A 19,479-nucleotide genomic window follows, 5' to 3' on the forward strand; every position below is an offset into this window, starting at 1 on the left:
TAATCTAGAAGTGAATAACGCAAGCGTCGACGCGTTGTTCTATTTACCTGTTTGCTATTACCCTTGTGCTGCTACTATACTGTTACTCTTTCTAAGATACCTTAATTTGAAAATCAATTTTATTATTAAGAAATTTTCTAAAAATTGTTTATGATTATCCAAATTTCAATTTACTTTCCCAAAATATATAATAATGTATAAAGACTAAAATAGTTATATAATATAATTGACAAAAATTGATATTCAGTCTCCATAGGATTAATGATAACTAACTAGCAAGTTTGAAATATCAGCGTTCAAATCCACAATTTTCAACACCTATAAAAAGAAAAAAAATTAATGAAATTAATATATACAAAGGGTATACAAATGAAAAAATACAAGGCTATCATAGAAAATATTTCGTAATAAAATTGACCCCCAAAAAATTATGTGATTTGATCCCATAGAACAAGGACTGCTAATAGTGAATCCTCTACCCTGCAAAGGATTTTGCGAGATATATATTCATTTAAATTATTACAGCATATAGCGCAATATGTTCAGTGTTGTTTTTGAACTGTAGAAGCACAAATGCAGCTTATTTTACTCGCGATATCTTTAGATAACCGAAATGAAGAAAAATTTTAAAAATTAAAATTATTTAAAAATAAATAAAAATCTACTGAGCTAATATAATTATCTCAGAATTGTCGAAAATTAACTCTAATTCTAAGGTTATTATAAAAATAAAAGATGTTGCGCATACAATCAAATTCTTCATAATTCGAAGTTTGAACGAAATTGGATTGAGATCAAATTAGTACGAAGTATTTTCCAGTAAAGAATGTATTTTATTCCAAAAATTAAACCTGCTGTATTAATTCTGTAATTCATAATCGAGAAGTTATCTTCGTTTAACTTACTTTTAGTGTAGAATCATAATTAAAGGTGGTCACATTTTTTTCATTCACAATAACACTTGACACAGGTTCAGTTTTTCCCAGAATCACAATTTCATTAACTTTTGGAATGTTTTTATAATTATATTCCAAAATACTAACATTTAACACACCGTTTTTGATATCGATTGAAAATAATGAACCATTTCCAGAGAATGTTACTAGAAAATAAATTTGTTTCTAATTTAGTCAAAATGTTTCTAAGATAATAAGTAATTCTTAGGGGTCATTCGTTTCACAAACAGGGTTAAATTTATATTATTTATATGTAAGGAAGGGTATTTAGCAATTGTGACGTTATGTTTATTATAAGATAACAGTTTGTGCGACGTTCCTAATGAATGACGAACAAAAAAGCACAGAACATTTATTGCACAGGATGTAAAAATTAGTAGCAGTTTGTTTATAAGCTATTAAATGTGAAAATTTACAATGAAATCTAAAAAGTTTAAGCCTCTATAACACTCCCATTCCTATTCATTGCGATATTTTTTTGTGATTTTTGAAACGCTGTGGTGTGTGAAACGTAATTAATGGTAGTATCGAGAAGAAAATAAAGGCCTTTTCTTGTTTTAAAATATTGGAAACAAATTAATTTGGGCATCACGCTCGGTCTGTCCATAGATATAGAAAAAGTTTTTCTGGCTAATCAATGCTGGAGTTATTTTATGCCAAATTTTTTAGCTCAATTTGGTATTTTTTTATCTTCTTACGAAAACTCAATCCTCTTGAAATAACTTTCCGAATTTTGGCGAAAAAAATTTTTGCTGTACGATCTATATTGATTGAAAAAAGTCTAAAAAAAGACTTTTGCTACTGTTTCTAGGTTTTTGTTTCAATACATGTTAAAAGTCTTGCATGCTTAAAATTTTTTAAATATTCGTTTCAATCGACTTCCTTGCCCAAGTCTTCAAAATTTTGTAATAAACGACGTAATTATAATGATAATCATATATACCTCCATCATCAAAATAGACTTCTCCAATTGCAGTCTGAATTTCACTCAATCCAACCATAATTTTTATTGGATTTTTAATAGTTAAACTTGTGGTTAACTCTGGTTTTTGTGTTGTTATTATTCTACCACCACGTAGTAATAAAGGTATTTGAGAATCAAGTGCTGCATTAAATTCCAAAAATTCTCCTCCACTTTGTAATGAAACACCCGAATAAAAATCATACCAAATACCTTTTGGTAAGTAACCATTTACTTTAGATTTTCCCTAAAATTTAGAAAGTGTTATTTAATTAAAATCTATAAATATCTGTAATTTATTTTAAATATTTTCAAAATCAACAGCTTGGTTTGTTGCCCAAACCAGAGCACTAAGATTTAATGTGGTCAATACACGAACTAATAACCAAAATGGCAAAATGCATAACTAATAGCATTACAAAAAAAGTATTAGGTGTGTAAGCTACTTAAAGACAATGTCTATGGAGCTACTACAAGGTGTCTCTCAAGGTCAAATATAGTTTGATTACTCCTTTACATTGTGAGCTATGGTCTCGCTATCTTTAATTCATTCAGAGACTATAGCTCGCCATTGTGAGCTATAGTCTCTGAATGAATTAAACAAGTTATCAGAAATCTTAACCGGTAATATAGGTAAAAAGAAATAATTATGTATGTATAGCAACATTTATATGGATATATGGGTAAAAATAAATATGTATATGTGTAAATACTTTCTTTTTTGAGTGTTTTTGTCAAAATTATTTCATAAGACTATGTAAGAGTAACAAGGACACATCTATAATTCCCACATTCATTTGGAGGAAATCTAAACGCCAGAAGATATTTTCCTAGGAGAGGAGATATGTGTTTATTAAATAAAAATATATCATTTTTATAAATGTGAAAAATTGATACAATTTATTTCTAATGCAGTATACCTTAAGTATGGGAATTTTCTTCACCAATGTAAGGTGTATAAAATATCATTCTATGCATATTTTATCCTCTGTTTTGGGCTATGGGAATGCAAACACAGTTAGTTACTTTACCTCATCTAAAACTGGAATAATCATAAGACTAGGTCCCCATAAAAATTGTTCATCTAAACCATATGTAGATTTATCGTCATGAAATCTGAAAGTAAAAATTTAATATTGAACGTATTAAATAATGAATAATAAAATCTACAACAAATTCTTACTCCACAAATAATGGGCGAGCTACAGTTGAACCATTTTGATTTGCACGATAAAATAATGTGTATAAATATGATATCAATGAATATCGAGTTAATAAAGATTTTTTAGCAGCGTTTAAGACTTTGTCTCCTAATGCGGTTGGATCCTGTGCCTAAATGCATATAAAATTCTAATTAATTTCGAAGTTCAAAAATAAAAATAAAACTGTTTCATGTTTGCATGTTTTAGGCAAGATGTAGCATACATATTACATACATCATAAGATATAGTCCTGTTTATAAACTGGCTATAAAAAAATCAGATTCCCTTGAAATATTCAAATTTTTATTAAATTATTTTTCGAGACCTTGTAGTCTCCATTTTAACTCTTTTTACATTTATTCTGAAGTCGGCTCTATTGAATTAATTATAGACACATTCTTCAAACTTTTAGATCTAGATCATACTAGAAATCGCATGCAATATCTATCGCTGAAGGAAGACTGGTATATCGTTACTGTAATTCCAAAAGATTGTTTGTCAATTTTCAAATTTTTAATTTAATCTACTATGTCATTTTCCTTTCCCCGTTAGTTTTTGGAATCGATTATGAAATATAATAGACCACCACCAATTGACCTAAAATTGTTTTTCGGTATTCAAAGAATGAATAGAGCCTTAGTACCAATAAAAAAGTTTTAAATTTTGATTTATTACGACCTTTTGGAATTACAGTGTCGATATGCATAAACAGAACAATATTAAATGAAGTGTAGTACCTATGCTATCGTTATATTTTTGAAGAGTACATTGTCAACACTACTGCAATAGAAGAATTACTTACAATGGCATCATCAGTATTATGAGTCCTAGAAAATGGATAAAATGCACCCAATTGATACCATCGTGCACATAATTCAACAGTTGTATTCCAATTAAATCCACAAATGTCTGCACCCATTAACGGTATACCAAACAGACTGAACGATAACATTTCTATAGTAAAATACAAATTTTATAAAATAAGAAAATATGAAAAATATGCCTAATTCCTATTAATAATTTTACCTGAAACTGTGCGTTTTAAATCATGCCATGTTGAGAATACGTCACCACTCCAATGTCCAGCATAATGTCCAAGTCCAGAGAATGATGATCGTGATATAATAAATGGACGGTTTGGACCCAGTGAACGTAAAGCACTGAAATAATTTTTATTTTTGTTAAGGACATGAAAACAGTATATTATGGAACAAGACCACCCGTACGATTTGTTCATACTTTTTTGTGCACCTCATGTCATCAATGAATTTAAAATAACGAGGAACAAAATACGTTACAGTTTGTTGAGTTCAGTCAAAAAACGATTCTTTTGGAAAATAGTCTTCAAACCTTCTAAAACTACAGGTACTAGTAAAAACTAGTTATACATTTTTTAATTGAAATAAAAACAAAACGATATAAGATATCAAAATGATTTAAAAAAAATTTGGGTCATGTAATTTTAATTTAAAAATAATTTTTTGTAAATAATCGCCTCTTACAAATGAAAGAGTCAATTAAATTTGTATACCACAAACACACACCAAATTGTTAATATTTGTGCATGTTAAAGTAATTCATGAAAATACATATGGGTTTATCATAAAGCGATAGACAGGTTAGTCGTGGGTTTTTTAAACTTCAAATAATGCAATTTCTGTGTTTAAGCCGATTTATAATTTCGATGTAGAAGAATTTTAGAATTGCGAATACTGTTTATATTTATCATATTTACATCTACGAAAGTAACGATTTAGTGTGGTTTGTGATATGGAATGCACATATATATTATATTTTTTGTACAAGAAAATCGTCTTGTTGTTATTTCTAAAAGGCGTTCATTTACATGAAATCATTTTTAAATAAATTTCCATAATCCAATGTCTAAAATTAAAAAGAAACAAGTGAAAACAAACAATTGACTGAGTTAATTGTTGAAATACCATGTATAGGCAGTGTTGATAACTCTGTCACATTTCATATACATACATATCTGACATATTTAAGGATGTTCCAGCATGGTATTTGCAGTTTCTATGTTAAAGCAATGGTACAATTTTTTTTTCGACAGAATTTAACGAAAAATTAAATTTAAGAATTTAATAATGCTTACTATTAATTCCCAAAGTTTCAGAAATTTTGACCGTTTAAAATGGGAAATAATTATGCCAACGTCCCAATTTCGATCAATTTACGTCAAAATTAATATCTCGAAAGTGAAAATTAATTTCTAAATTTTTTTTTTAGAATTGTATTGTATAAACATTTTTTTCTACTTTTTCTTCAATATATAATAATATCATAAAAAATAGTTGGAGAGACCGGACATTTTACATGCTTTAAATGGGACATGACCCTCAAAATCGCGAACTTTGTCTTTAAATATCTCGCGATCTAAACGGTCAAAAATTATGAAATTTTAGGAATTCATAAATAAAGCTATTATAAACCCGAGAAAAAAAATTTGGCCAAATCTGTCGAAAAGTGATTTCATGCTGGTACTACCTTAACTGATATTCTCATATAATGCGCAAGTGTTGATGCGCAATCGTTTGTTTTTTTTGACGTCATGTAAATAACAAAAGATATTCACTTTGATATTCCTATGTTAATACATACTATAAAATTTGTACCTAATTAACGCCCTCGTGGATAAGCAGTGATGTTTACAAAAAAATGTTTCAAACAAAAGTTGTTTATTTTTTTGTAAGGAACATTTTTTAACATTTAAACTTTTATTCTATCTCTAACCATTTACAAGATAGGTACTACGGACCCATGACCCAATTGACCCATGTTGCTCATTTACGAACTTGACCTCACTTTTTACGTCCTAAGCACGCTGTAAAAATTTCAGCTTGATATCTCTTTTCGTTTTTGAGTAATCGTGACCACAGACGGACGGACGGCCGGACGGACGGACAATCGGAAATGGATTAATTAGGTGATTTTATGAACACCTATACCAATTTTTTTTTTGTAGCATCAATATTTTTAGGCGTTACAAACTTGGGACTAAACTTATAATACTATGTATATTTCATATATACATGGTATAATCATATTGATATGTCACACCGTTTCACACTTATTTCAAATTAAAAATGTATAAACCCAATTTGATCACCGTAGTGAAATCGTCAAAAGTCTCACAGAATTGGTCAATGAATTTAGATGAAATTTGGCATGCAAATAGTTTATAACCCAGATTAATTCAATATTTTTGAATACAAATCAAAATTTAAACTTTACCGATATGTGTTGTAAACTTCTAATGCACCGTAAACGTTATGCAAATTATAGTGATCACTATATTCATGTTTTGCAGTCATGCAAAATGTTTTATATCGTAACATGCCACCATTAACTCTTGGTAAATAAGGTGGATTTTCTAAATTCGTATCTGGACATCCATTTTCAGCACCTATTTAAAAATTATATAAATAATAAAATATAAAATATAGTATGTGTTATATTCATCTGTAAATTGTTAGAGAACGTGTGCACTGCTGCTCTATTTAATATACATACGCCCAGAGTAATAATAAAGCACACAAACAATTCGTTTAGTCCCGAAAGTATTATCATTGAATCTTTCTTTATATCAAGCCTAGGCTAGGTTAAAGTGGCTGTCCTGGAATGGAGCACACTTAAACCAAATGGTCCGTTGTGTTACCGAAAGAGAGTTTCCCCATTCCTGACCACTCCTCCATGAACCATTTGGAGCTCTTTAAGAGCTACAAGATAGCTTTGACCTCAACGAACTTAATGGTCGGAGAGGTTGTCGTAGAAAGGCTGGCTCGAGTGAGTTCATCTCCTCATGGCAAGACCTAAACAGTGGCAGAAGTGATGACAGATCGTTTCCTCCACCTCACCACTGTGAAAACTCATGTAATAATCCTGGTACACTGTCAGGCTCAGGCATTCAGCGTGCCTGCCGCCTAGCCAGTATCCTGTAATAGACGCAACAATTTTGTTTATAGAGGCCCTTTAAAGTGATATAAGATTTTCGGAACGCCTATTTCCAAAGCAAGTGGGTTTCTCCCCTATCTAAGATTGGCATTTTTTAAGATATCTTTATTCAGGAGCAGCTAGCAGCTCGCAAACGGGACACTCGGATGCCTATTAATGTTTGTGACATTCCCCAGAATGCTCTTGAAATGAAATTTTAATACCTACTTCTGTTTATAATTTAATTTCTCTTCTACGTACCTCTTTTAAATATAAAGTAAAGCTCTACTTGTTCTATATTCGAACAGACAAAAGTTTTCGTTTTATTTTTAATTATTCTATGGCTAATGATTAAAATAATCCAAAATTTCAACTTTCACGACTAAAGGTGTTTGAATTATTCGAGATATCAATTTTGAGAAATAAAATTTCAAAATTCTACGGCTAATGGTTTTTAAATTGTAGGACATATTCAAAATTTTTGAAATCGCTACGAACAAAATAGTACACATCTAGATGTTACAACAGTTTTAAATCCCAAATTTAAAAAACATTATTCTTCGAAAATTTTTTTTATCATTACATACAAATAATGATGTTTCGACGTTTCCAAATAGAAAATTTCAAAATTCTACTGACTATAATTTTAAATTCTTTGGACACAAGAAAAGCTACATAACTGGGTATTACAACAGTCCTTAATCAAAAATTTTAACATTTTACGACTACCGGATTTTTATTTAATTGGCTTACATCGCAATCAATTAAAATTCATTTGAAAACCTTTTCATTTTGTCATGTGGATGCTATCTTTCGAATTCAGCCGCTTCTCTTAATTTTTAAAAAGCAGCTATATTTGCAGATGATAATGCGATTATATCCATTAATGTACATCCAAATTCAGCTTCTCAAAAGCTACAGGCCAGTATCGATAAAATACAAAATTGAATGAATAAGTGGCGTATTCAAGTTAACGAGATTAAACTAAAATTCTGAGTTAGTATGAAACAATAAAGTGTTAGAGTATAATACAATATTTAAACCTGTGTGGACGTATGGCATTAAATTATGGGAAACTGCTAGCAATAGTAATATGGAAATTCTGCGAAGATTTCAATTAAAAGAGTTACGGACAATTAGTGAATCTTCATGGTATGGAAAACTCATTAAATGGTCATCATTTTTATTTTAACAAATTATCCATTTTTAAATCGTGACGTCGTAAATATCGTAATCACTTAAGTCTTTGCCACAATATCAAGATTGTACCAAAACCAAATAATTGTTCTATAATTACCATTATAAAAATTGGATGGTTCATTCATATCTAACCATATTCCATCAAACGACAGTTCATTGTGAAAATCTTGAAATAGTTTTTGCCAATAGACTAATACATTCTTATGTGAAAAGTCAGGCCAAACTGTAGATTTACCATTCCAAACCTTAAATAATAATTTTTATTTAGATTTATCCAAGTTAGAAGGAGACAGTTATTTTACGAAATAAAAGTACTTAATTAAGCATTGGCTTGAATTTTTTGGGTAAATGAAATCTTAGATGCAATGGAAAATAACATCTGCATACTTTTTTATACAATATTAAACGTAACCACGTCTGTACAATGTTTTTGAGTTTAGTTAGTTTATTTAATTTCAACTCGCAACGTATCTGCAAATGTCCCATTTTAAACTAGTATCGACAAGCTACGTACCTCGAGTAGTGTCTTGGAGTTAAATGAATTTTAAAAGAAACTAGCTACGACGCACGGCTGGAGTGTACTCCTTTAAACAATAGATTGTCTGTCAAATATTGTCTGTTATACGTACTATGTTGTTTAATTTATATATGGTAACCCGAAAAAATCTAAAGACGTACGATGCACGTTGGCTGAGTAGCTATGAAATCATTATGTATCGGTGGGTAACAACTACGCTGTGTGTTGTATCAGTCAAGTTATTGTCAATTTCAAACAATAGATGCTTTGTCAACAGCACACAAGCATACAAGTTATACACACGCATTACTGAAAAGTGAAAGGTGTGCACGATAGGTTGCGCACCAAACACGTAACGAGGTCATTCATTATATCAAAATCGATTTTTAAGGAATAAATTCCAAAAAAAACCAAATCCCAGATATTTCGTCGAAAAGGTGTAATAATTGCAAAATATTCAATGAAGGGAGTTAAAAAACTAAATAACTAAAATATTTGTCTTTTGTTCTAATTGGCTCCTGCTTTTTGTGGCATGGTGCTCTTTTTTTCCAGGCTACATATATGTATTTTGATTTTAAAATTAATACATTGAAACACTAACACTATCCATAAAAAATTTGTATTTTTATAGTTAAGTATAATAAAACTAAGCATGCTGAAACATTGTACAATTTTTGTTGGACTTACTTTTCCAATAAATATACCTCCAGTATAATTTTTAACAAATATGTCCATATTTACACCTAAATCATATGGTGGATATGTACCATTGGCCTCGCTGCCGCTAATACCAATATCAACTAATGGAACCCATTTTACACCCTGATCATGTAATTCGTGGATAAAATTCGCTAAGTCTTTAAATGAATTTTTATCATAAGTGAAATCATTATTTGCTTCCATATAATCCAAATCATTCCATTGAACGTCCTGAAAAAAATGTAATAGTAAACAGTTTGTCTTGAAATTTAAGCCGTATTTATTTAGAGAACGTTGAATTTTAAAGCAATCAATAAATTGTTAGTGAAATATCCAGTGAAAATCATAAGCATTAAACAAGCATAGATCCCTTCCAAAACCACTTAAGTTAGCATGCCCGTCAGCAAAAATAGTTCTTTTTTATCTTTGCATGTATTTCTTTATTTCGACACTTAAGGTATCGTTATGTTCGTCTTAAAAACTATGAAGTGTAGAAGTGCAATGACGAATAATCTCTTATGGCTGTTTAATTAAAAAAGTTTCCACAAAACAGCATTAAATAAAGTGGTGGCTAGAATGGCGCTTGTGTATCAAATAACTTGTTTAGTTCTCTATCCTACTCTTATTACTTTGAGCACTTCTTTTAAAATGTACACTTTTGCTACAGCAGCGCCATCTTAATTTCATGTTTTACGATGGAAACATTTAATAAAAAGAGATGATTCCCCTTTACACTTCTACACTCTATATTAATAAGCCAAATGTCCTTAGATAGATGTTCACTCCATATTCAAACCAAAATGGCATATTTTTGGCGCAAAATAGTAATACGTTAATAAACAAAAAATTGACCAAATCTATCGAGTAAGGTATCAAAATAAAGAAAATTAAAAGAGCATAACCAAATTACGTTTAAATTTAATTAGGAATAATAAATACTATGTTAAGTGCGGCATCACTGAATATGTATTTGAAAATCCTATAATACAATAAATAAGAAGGAAAAGTGTTGAAAATGAAAAAGTGGGCACCAATTTAAATGAAACTTTTTTTAAGGTGTTTATAGGACCCCAAGGAACATTCAGCCAACTTAGCCTAATCATAAGGAGACATAGAATCCAGCGGGGGGCATATGTAGTTCGATTTTTTTTTTGAAATGTTTATTTTGGCTTAAAATTGTCATTTAGGAGGTATTTTTGGTCGCTGAATACGAATCCGATGTCAGATTACACGATATCTGTCACGTATTCCAATCGTGCCATTTTTGACCCGAAATTTCACTTTTTGGCACTAAAAAGGAAAACTAAATACATATTGTTCAAAATGTTATCTAGAAGGTATTTTTGGTGGCTGATTACAAATCTGATGTCAGATTGACGAATTTTGTCACGTATTGTGAAAATTTTGGAACACCAATGCCAGAAAATGATTCAGATTAGCGCATTCAAATCTTTAATTTCGTTCATTCCACATTTTCTGGAGTCTCAAAATATAATAAATTAAGTCTTCCAGTAATTTTTCTCCTAAGACGATTTTGCCCGACGTAACTCTCAAAGACCTGTATTATTGCAATTATAAATTTTTTATGAAGTAGGACTTTTAATCTAGCACATTAAAAGCAACAGCAGTTATTTTGAGTCACAATTGATTTCAAAAGAAATTTTGAAATGCGTAAAACTAATCATTTTGGACAAAAATATAATGTACATTTGTTAGTCAATTAAGTATTTAAAAACAAAAAAGTTATTCTCTCAACTCAATAAACCAATTATTTCATTAAAATTTGCGCTTTCCTCAGTTAAAAGCTTATATTTAAAAGTTTTTAATTGTTCCGAAGCGCTTACAATAATACTTACAATTGGAATTCCAGCATTTTTATTTCTTAAAAATATTTCTTTCGTTTTATTTAAAGTTTTAGTACCATATCTACAAATGTTATTTATTAAGTATGTATAATAATTTATAAATTTACGTATAATTATGGTGTGGGAGATGTACAGGAAAAAACCATGCGAGATTTTAATAAGTCAAAGATATTCTGCTATCTGTCGTTTTGTACTGAGATTCAATTTCACAGCCCGTATTAGGGAGTGGATATAAACCCCCAAAATTGAAATAATTCCGAGTCAATCCCTTTTCGATATGGCTGTATCGCGAAACATGGGTAGATAAATCTCTTTCATCTCTCTACATAAAACTTGTTGTTTTTGGAAAAACTTTGGGGGATTTCTTCGAGATTTGGTACAAAGTTGCGGATAAGTCGATCGTTACTTATCTGTCCCATATTCGCGATGCACTTATGTCGAACAAGTGCGCTAAATTTGGAACCGCAATAGCTCATTTGAAAACCTGTACTAGCAGTTTAGTTTTGAAACTTATGGCTTAAAAATTTTTACAATCCCTTGCAGATATGAACGAAGGGTAAAAGGGTGAGGAATGTTATGCATAAATATTAATATAAAGTTGAAGCGCACAAAAATTTTAAAAGTTAGTTACAACAAATCTGCTTCTACAAAAACAACTTGAAAGTTTTTGTTCCTTGAGTTTATTTTTCTTGAAAATGAGCTTTAAAAAGTTCCTGTATGAACTTTTTGGACTAAGACATTCGCTTTCCAAGCAAAATTGACACTTCTGGATTTAAAATCTTATATCTTTTGAAATAATCATCGCACTGTTTGTTTCTTATGATTCCAAAACCTAAATTGCCTTCTTTTAAGCCCTTGCATATTGCTTTGTAAAAAATTTAACCACTCTCCCACTTTTCGTTTTTAAAACATGTCAAAAAAACAGCATTTTTATTTCCATATTTTAGGATTTTTTGCGCGGATAGTTTGCATTAGGTAGACATTTTGAAAAAAGGACGATATCTAAAATCTATAGTATCAATGTAAAATTTCAGTTAAGCATTATTTACATTTTGACTTACGTGATAAAGATTTGGGTAACGAACTTCGACGGATTTGGTATTCACTACCTCAGACGGATATTTTTCGGTATATATTTATATGCAAGAAAAGTTGAGAAAAGTTCATTAGAACTGAGGCGGATACATAGAATTCTGAAAAACGTCTTTTTATTGATTCATGATTCAATTAAAATCAATTAAAAAAGTTACTTTTCAATTAAATTGAGCTTTTAAAAGTTGTAACTTTCAAAAAAAAAAAGACGTAGAATCTTAGTTTTGTATTGCTTTTGGGGATATGAACTGCTAAGAAAATCTAATGAAATTTTAGATATTGCCTTTTTTTACAAAATACTGTTTTTTACATGTTTCAAAAACAAAAAGTGGGAGAGTGATTAAATTTTTTTACAAAAGTGTAGCAAGTACTTAAAGAAGACAGTTTAAGTTTTCGAATGATTTGAGACAAATTTTAGTGCGATGATTATTTCAGTAGATACAGAATTTTAAATCAAGAAGTGTCTATTTTGCTTAGAAATCAAATACCTTGATTCAAAAAGCTCATACGGGAACTTATTGTAGTTCATTTTCAACAAAAATAAACAATCTTTCAGGTGGTTTTAGCAGATTTGTTTAAAATAATTTTTGTGCGCTTCTAAACTTCATATAAAAATTTAGGGATAATATTCCTCACTCTTTCAATCCTCCGTACAAAGAGAGATACAGCTGCTTAAAATTTAGTGTTTTTGAAATTTTCTTTTTATACTTTTGATGAGTATATTTCAATTTCGAAGGTTTATATCTCTTCCTAGATTGGGGTCACGAGATTGAATCTTACTGCAAAATGACAGATAATAGGATATCTTTGATTGGTATTAAAATCTTAACGTACCTTGGGCGGATTTTTTCAGTACATCTTCCTCACCATTATACTTGTAGTAGTACCTGCATAAATGAAAACCTAATGCCCATAATGGTGGCATATGTGGCAAACCAATTAGTTTGTGATATTCTTGTAAAATGCTTTCAGGTGTGGGTCCGCTAAATATATAAAAATCAAGTATACCACCTAATGTTCGAATTGTAATAGCTGGATTGGGTTGTACAATTATTTCTATCGACATAAAAAAAAAAAAAAAATCCAAATTAAAAAAAATCTTTAGCGATATTTGTGATATTTTGGCGTTGGTATGGTTATCGATAACCCTACTTCCGAGATTATCGAAGTAGGGCGATAAAAATACTTACAATGCATACATGAAGTACATACCCAAAAAATCAAGTGACTTGCAAATTATGCTATTTATTTTGTTTAAAATCATGTGTTAAGGTTGTTGTCTCACTATGGGCATGGTGTAAGAAAATTCTAAATTTGGTTATACTTATTAAGGATATTATAATACAATGACCATACAATTTTTAAATAGATTGACGATCTCTAACTCGAGATAAACTTAATTAAAGTTCGGATAATTAACATGGAGATCATTCGAAAAGTAGTGTTATTAACAAGTTTTTTAATTCCGAATTCTAGAAAAAAACAAGCCTAGAAATAACTCTAATTCTTTTCGGATTATATTGCCGTTAATACGCTTCGATCAACACCTCAACAAAGTCAATATAATTTTTTGTTATTGTTCGCGCGGTATCGATTATTATATCATTTTTCTTCGGTTCAACTTTTAGGAATATCTTAATTTACATCATTCAACATTTTTGCTGCTGGTGGATAAAACTCTGTACCGACAATAGCTGATGTGATATCTTCCCTTATAATTGAAGCAGCAGTCTCTAAAATTCGAAGACTTTCTTCTTTAGGATTTATTTTTTGTTATCATAGCATGAAGAGCATAAAATATTAGCTTGATTACCACAAAAAAAAAAAAAAAAAAAAACTGTCATTGATCGCAATTTAGTAGTAATAATGATTTCCTGACCATAACACTCAATTAATTAATTTATTATAGTCCGATCAGCTATAACATGCCCTTTAGGTATACCTTTTAACTCTTCCAAAGAAAATCTTCATTATTTTCTATGTAGTTAAAATTAATTGCATTCGAACTGTTATTATTTATTGGATGACCTTTCTTTCGATTAGAGTTTGGAAAAAGAAAATGATCAAAACATGTGTTTTGATAGGTAGCATTCACAGCAACAAAGTCGTATACCGGGTTGATGCGATTTTTTACAATTTCTCCATAAGTATCATTACGTGCTTCTGCAGCATCGATAACAGTATCCTTGAATGATAAGGTAATCATATGGAGGATAATTCGCTGAATAATTCATCGCAGAATATGCATAATGCACCAAAATAGAAAGAAGTTGACATATGATTTCGCGGAGAGGATTGAGACGATGTAGGAATATTACTTACATGACGTTTCTTGTATGAATCAATTTTAAATTTGTTGCTTTTAACGACATGCGACATGAACAGTTACGGTATTTACATTTCGTAACAAATTGATATGCCCATCCTTCCTGTCTATACTTCACTACTGAATTTCTGAATCATACAATTTTCTTGAGCGTAAGAGCTTCTTATTAGAAATAAATACATAGTTCATTTGTTTTATATTCTATTCATTTGTCTTATAATATTCATAATACACAATACCTTATTTTTCGTGTAGTAGAGTAAGGGACTTACTCTAACTTTTCTCAGTGTAATACTTCGAAAACTATTACCGCTACGGAAATTTTTATTTTTACAGAACTTTTTTTTGTAATTAATTTTCGGATAAATTTTCTAATAGCTAAAACTGCCATAAACTTAATAGTTTACGAGATATTTGAAAAAAACCTATTTTCGCTACATTTTGACTTTTTACGTGTCATTTCTTTCATCCGAATAAAGATAATCCCGGTGAAAAATCCTTCATTTTCCCGAGCTATTATTGTTATGCGCAAGGCACGATTATATTATATGTAGTTTATATTCACAGTAGCGAAAGAAGTGCTAATTTATCTGCTAGACACAAAATGTTTGATTGCGACCGATTCTTATACTCACATTCTACCATACATATTTTTATTATTAAGTTGTAAATAATATTACCTATTGCATTACTGTTCAACATCCAAACTCCATAATAGTGTGGATTCTGAATGGACTCATCTTTCACTAAATAAAAAGGATGTGAACCATACAAATTCATCTAAAAATAATTATCAAGTAAGTTAAAATATTTAATAAAAATTAAATTTCATGGCGCTAATGGTTATACGTACAAATTTCGTATTTTTATTGCAAAGTATTTACCTCAACTAGATCTTGTATGTGACAAAAAGTTGGAGCTAAGGATGACACTCTTAAAAAAAGCTTTTCACGGCAAGGGTTGCAGTAATTTCCGAAAGTACAATTTCTTTGAGAGAGGCTGTGACAAGTCAGTCACCTTTCGGTGGTCAGAGAATCCAAAAACGTATTTGTATGCCCGCTGTGAGACAGTGTCGCAATAATAGATATGCTTATTTTAAAAACTAAGTTCCTTGCAGATCGAAATGAAATAGAAGTTTAACTTGCGTTAAAAAGTAATATTTTAATTACTTACATGTGTAATTTGTTTTTAAGATACGCTATTTTATCTCATGATTACCAAATAACAATATGTTATATTTTAAATAACTTTTTTTTTGTCAAATGGACACTCTATTGTATGAATGGCCTAAGCATCAGCCAACCAGTTCATTGAATGTTGTATCAGACGCTACGACTGAATATTATTCAGGTCGCTAGTTGAACGGCTCTGCTTATTAAAAAGGCAAGGCTGCTCATTGAACGACTAATTAAGTTAGTTCGCTGCGACATTCACATAAAATTTTTTGTTATGTTTATGTAAGGTATCTCGAAAAAATAATTTACTTGAAACTTTTGAAATGTGATATGCATTATTGAATCACTCTGTATACACTCATTAAATGCGGTATTAATACGTATAACATTAACTGTGAGCATGGTATATTAAAAAATATACATTTTCTGCTGGTGGTTGATCAGCATTAAATAATACAAAATTTTGCCACACTTTTGTATCAATTCGTAAATTTCCTCTCCTTTCACCAATACCATACAAAGTTGAATTTTTTGGCATGTTTGAAGATATTTGTAAAAATTGATCAGCGTAAATAAATCCAGAATTAGGTGCCATATCAAATCTAAAATAAAATTTCTTTAATTTTATTTGATTGTTTTATATTTAGCATATCTTAAATTGAATATCTTACATGATACTTCCATCTTTGTGAAATACTTTGAAACCGAATATGTCCTTGTTCATGCTGTACTTTAAATTACTTTGTTCACTATCAACAGTTTGTTCCATAATCATGGGAAAAGGAGATTCATATCGAACAGGTAACGGATAGTTTGGTGTAATCTAGAAACATTAATAACATGAGGCAGAATATAGTTTGCCATTTTGAATACTCAAAATAGAGATAGTACCTATACTAAAAAGAGATCAAGCAAAATCATTAGAAGGTTATTATTTACAAAAAACTTTAATTCAATACGCTTTTCAGTTTACTTAGTAAAGAACCCTGCACGATTGGATAGGAAAATGGCTTTCTGTGAAACTTTTTCAATTCGCCACAAAATGTTCTTCGGATCGTTCTGATCAAAAGCTCTTGCGGCCATAAAATTTTATAACGGTCAGTTTTCGAGCTACTATAGTAGGTATATATGACCACCGTGTTAATAATGATACAACGTACAACACATATACTGGAGTAAATCTAAGCAAAAAAAGGCTGTTATATACACAAGGCGTAATTTCACTCTACTAATACCAACTAACGAGACAATACAACGTAATACAACTATACACAAGCACACACATACCACACACGTACGGTAGTCATATACTATAATTATAATATATTCGTAGCTTTGATTAGAACGACCCGAAGAACATTTTTGGGGCGGTTAGAAATCTTGAAAATCGAATACTCTATCAAGAATAACATTGCAATGCAAATTTTCTTCTATTTCTTACTAGTAATGAACAAAAGAAATTATTTGCCCACTGCGTCATATAACATCTACGAACGCTTAAAATTTAGCATTCCGCAAGAATTTGTCTCTACTTTGAGTATTCAGAATGAAAACAACATGCAAACGACAAAGGTGGGATGCAATCGATACATCGATATTTTCAAAACATCAATATTAAAATATTGTAAAACATCGACCCCTTGTTTATTAAGCCGATAGTTTAACATTCATGTTCGTTTTCATCAAGTAAAATTGCTTTAGAATTTCTTATAATCGTATTAAATAATTATTTTTATATATGTATAAAATATTTGCCAATCGTAGTATTTTCAGTACTTAGTGGATAACCATTCTCAGAATTATTCAGGAAAATAATGTTTTTTTGGGCATCAGTGTCCGTTTATAGATATAGGCCAAAGGCATTCTTTGCCTTTAGCCCTAAGGCGCCATCATCATCAGATCCGCCATTGAACGTGAATGGAAATTTCAGAAAGTAAATGTAAATGATGAAATTAGGTCAGAATAGTTGTTGAAATAAAAAGTTATAAGAATGCTAATGAATAATTTTTAGAATCCCAACAATTTAGAAAATATAAGTTAATATAGTTCGATTAGATACTAATTCATTGTGAAAAGTTTGTTTCATAAAATTCTTACTCGAATATTCATACAGTTTGCAGTTCGATGAGCCACGGATAATTTTAATTCAGTGATATCATTTGGGTATGGACTTTTAAATGTTCGAACATAAGTACTTGTCGAAGCACTAAAATTATAGCCACCATAATTGACAGGGTAGTAACAATATGGTGTATCTAATGGAGTATTCTTAGTTTTGTTGTAAATTGTATTTTTTGGAGACCAACAACAACCACGACGTTCGCATTTTTCTTGATTAGGATCTTCTTCTGGATGACAATCAAATTTCTCGTTATCTTTTATAACTACACAGCGACCAGAATCCGGCTTAGGAGGATTTGGTAGATCTTTTTTCATTAACGTAGTTACCGGTTCATAATAAACCACGTAACATTGAACACTTATTAATATTAAAAGCACAGTTAATACACAATATATGGCTATTTTAGAATAATAGAAAGGAATTGAAGGTATATTCAGTAATTGATAACTAGTAGTTCCAGTGTCATCCTAAAAACGATCAAATATGTTAGATTTTACATAATTAATTTGCATTTCATAAACTTACATGTCGTGATTGTGTTAAATTTTGTAAATGTATTTTTGTAGTTTTCAATCGATTTTTAATTGAATTTTTAGAAAACATTTTAATCGATTAACTTTGATTTTATGATTTTCCTTTTGCTTGTAACTTTTAAAGAACAATTTTATTTACATAGTATATATTTAAACAAAGAATAAATGATAAACCATGACTAAGGAGCGATATTATTTTTATAACTGACTGACAATTTATTTATATCACAGTTTGAGTGAATGTCTTTCCTTGATGATATTTGATTGCGTAGATGAAGGAAAAATTATGCATTTTTTAATTATCAACTGTCATATCCTTTTGAATATTTGATAAAAAAAAAAAAAATAATAAAAAAAATATGGTAAACTAAAAGTTACTGAAATAAATAACATTAAAAATCAAAATAGTGTTTAATTATAAAAATTATTTTGTGCTTCTGTACATGTATATCATTATAACAAATGTTAAAAATCCATAATAATTGTCAATGTCAAATTTGACACCAGCGTTGCCAGACGCCCCTCTTTTTGTGGGCCGTGTTTAAAATTTAATGTGTCGCACAGGGTAGGCTGTGTCGCACAGGATAGACAGTCCGCTTTTTTAAAGAAATCCTTCAGATGTAATTTCATGATGACGCTTGACGCTGGCTTTGAGCGACAAATTAGGATTTGAACTAGCTGAAAAAAATAGAACTATGTGCAGCGTCAAATTTAAAAGATGTAACTTCATGATGACGCTTGACGCTGGCTTTGAGCGTCAAATTAGGAATTCACCTATCTGAAAAAAATAGAACTATGTCCAGCATCAAATTGTTGAAATTCGAATTTGAGTTTCGTGCCTATCAAACAAAAACCTGCAATCGAAAAACCTGCATGGGTT

The 19,479-nt window shown here is 30.1% G+C and overlaps 1 protein-coding gene across 1 annotated transcript; it reads right to left on the bottom strand.

Moving 5' to 3' along the window:
- Positions 1-163: 163 nt before the first annotated feature.
- LOC123291073 (lysosomal alpha-glucosidase-like) lies at positions 164-18,642 on the bottom strand. The gene is made up of 17 exons (XM_044871517.1): positions 18,592-18,642; positions 18,042-18,533; positions 16,616-16,767; positions 16,366-16,546; positions 15,450-15,549; positions 13,331-13,499; positions 11,343-11,412; positions 9,475-9,717; positions 8,368-8,515; positions 6,372-6,543; positions 4,146-4,279; positions 3,922-4,073; positions 3,101-3,249; positions 2,949-3,033; positions 1,900-2,164; positions 906-1,102; positions 164-318 (listed from the first exon to the last, which is right to left on the bottom strand). Exons 2-17 carry the CDS (start codon positions 18,378-18,380, stop codon positions 259-261), a joined length of 2,616 nt encoding a protein of 871 aa, XP_044727452.1. The 5' UTR covers positions 18,381-18,533; positions 18,592-18,642; the 3' UTR covers positions 164-258.
- Positions 18,643-19,479: the final 837 nt, after the last annotated feature.

This window comes from Chrysoperla carnea, chromosome 1 (assembly GCF_905475395.1).
Source record: "Chrysoperla carnea chromosome 1, inChrCarn1.1, whole genome shotgun sequence".
Classification (NCBI taxonomy): Eukaryota; Metazoa; Arthropoda; class Insecta; order Neuroptera; family Chrysopidae; genus Chrysoperla; species Chrysoperla carnea.

What these genes read in the sequence shown, in the direction of transcription:
- LOC123291073 (XM_044871517.1), bottom strand. Translation starts at nt 18,380, where the DNA reads ATGAAAAAAGATCTACCAAATCCTCCTAAGCCGGATTCTGGTCGCTGT. An exon ending in GAAGTTTACAACACATATCG is followed by an intron (nt 4,280 to 6,371) that starts GTAAAGTTTAAA and finishes AAATTATTTCAG; the next exon opens with TGCTTTACGTTCACTGGGTC. An exon ending in GCTCGCCCATTATTTGTGGA is followed by an intron (nt 3,034 to 3,100) that starts GTAAGAATTTGT and finishes TTTTACTTTCAG; the next exon opens with ATTTCATGACGATAAATCTA.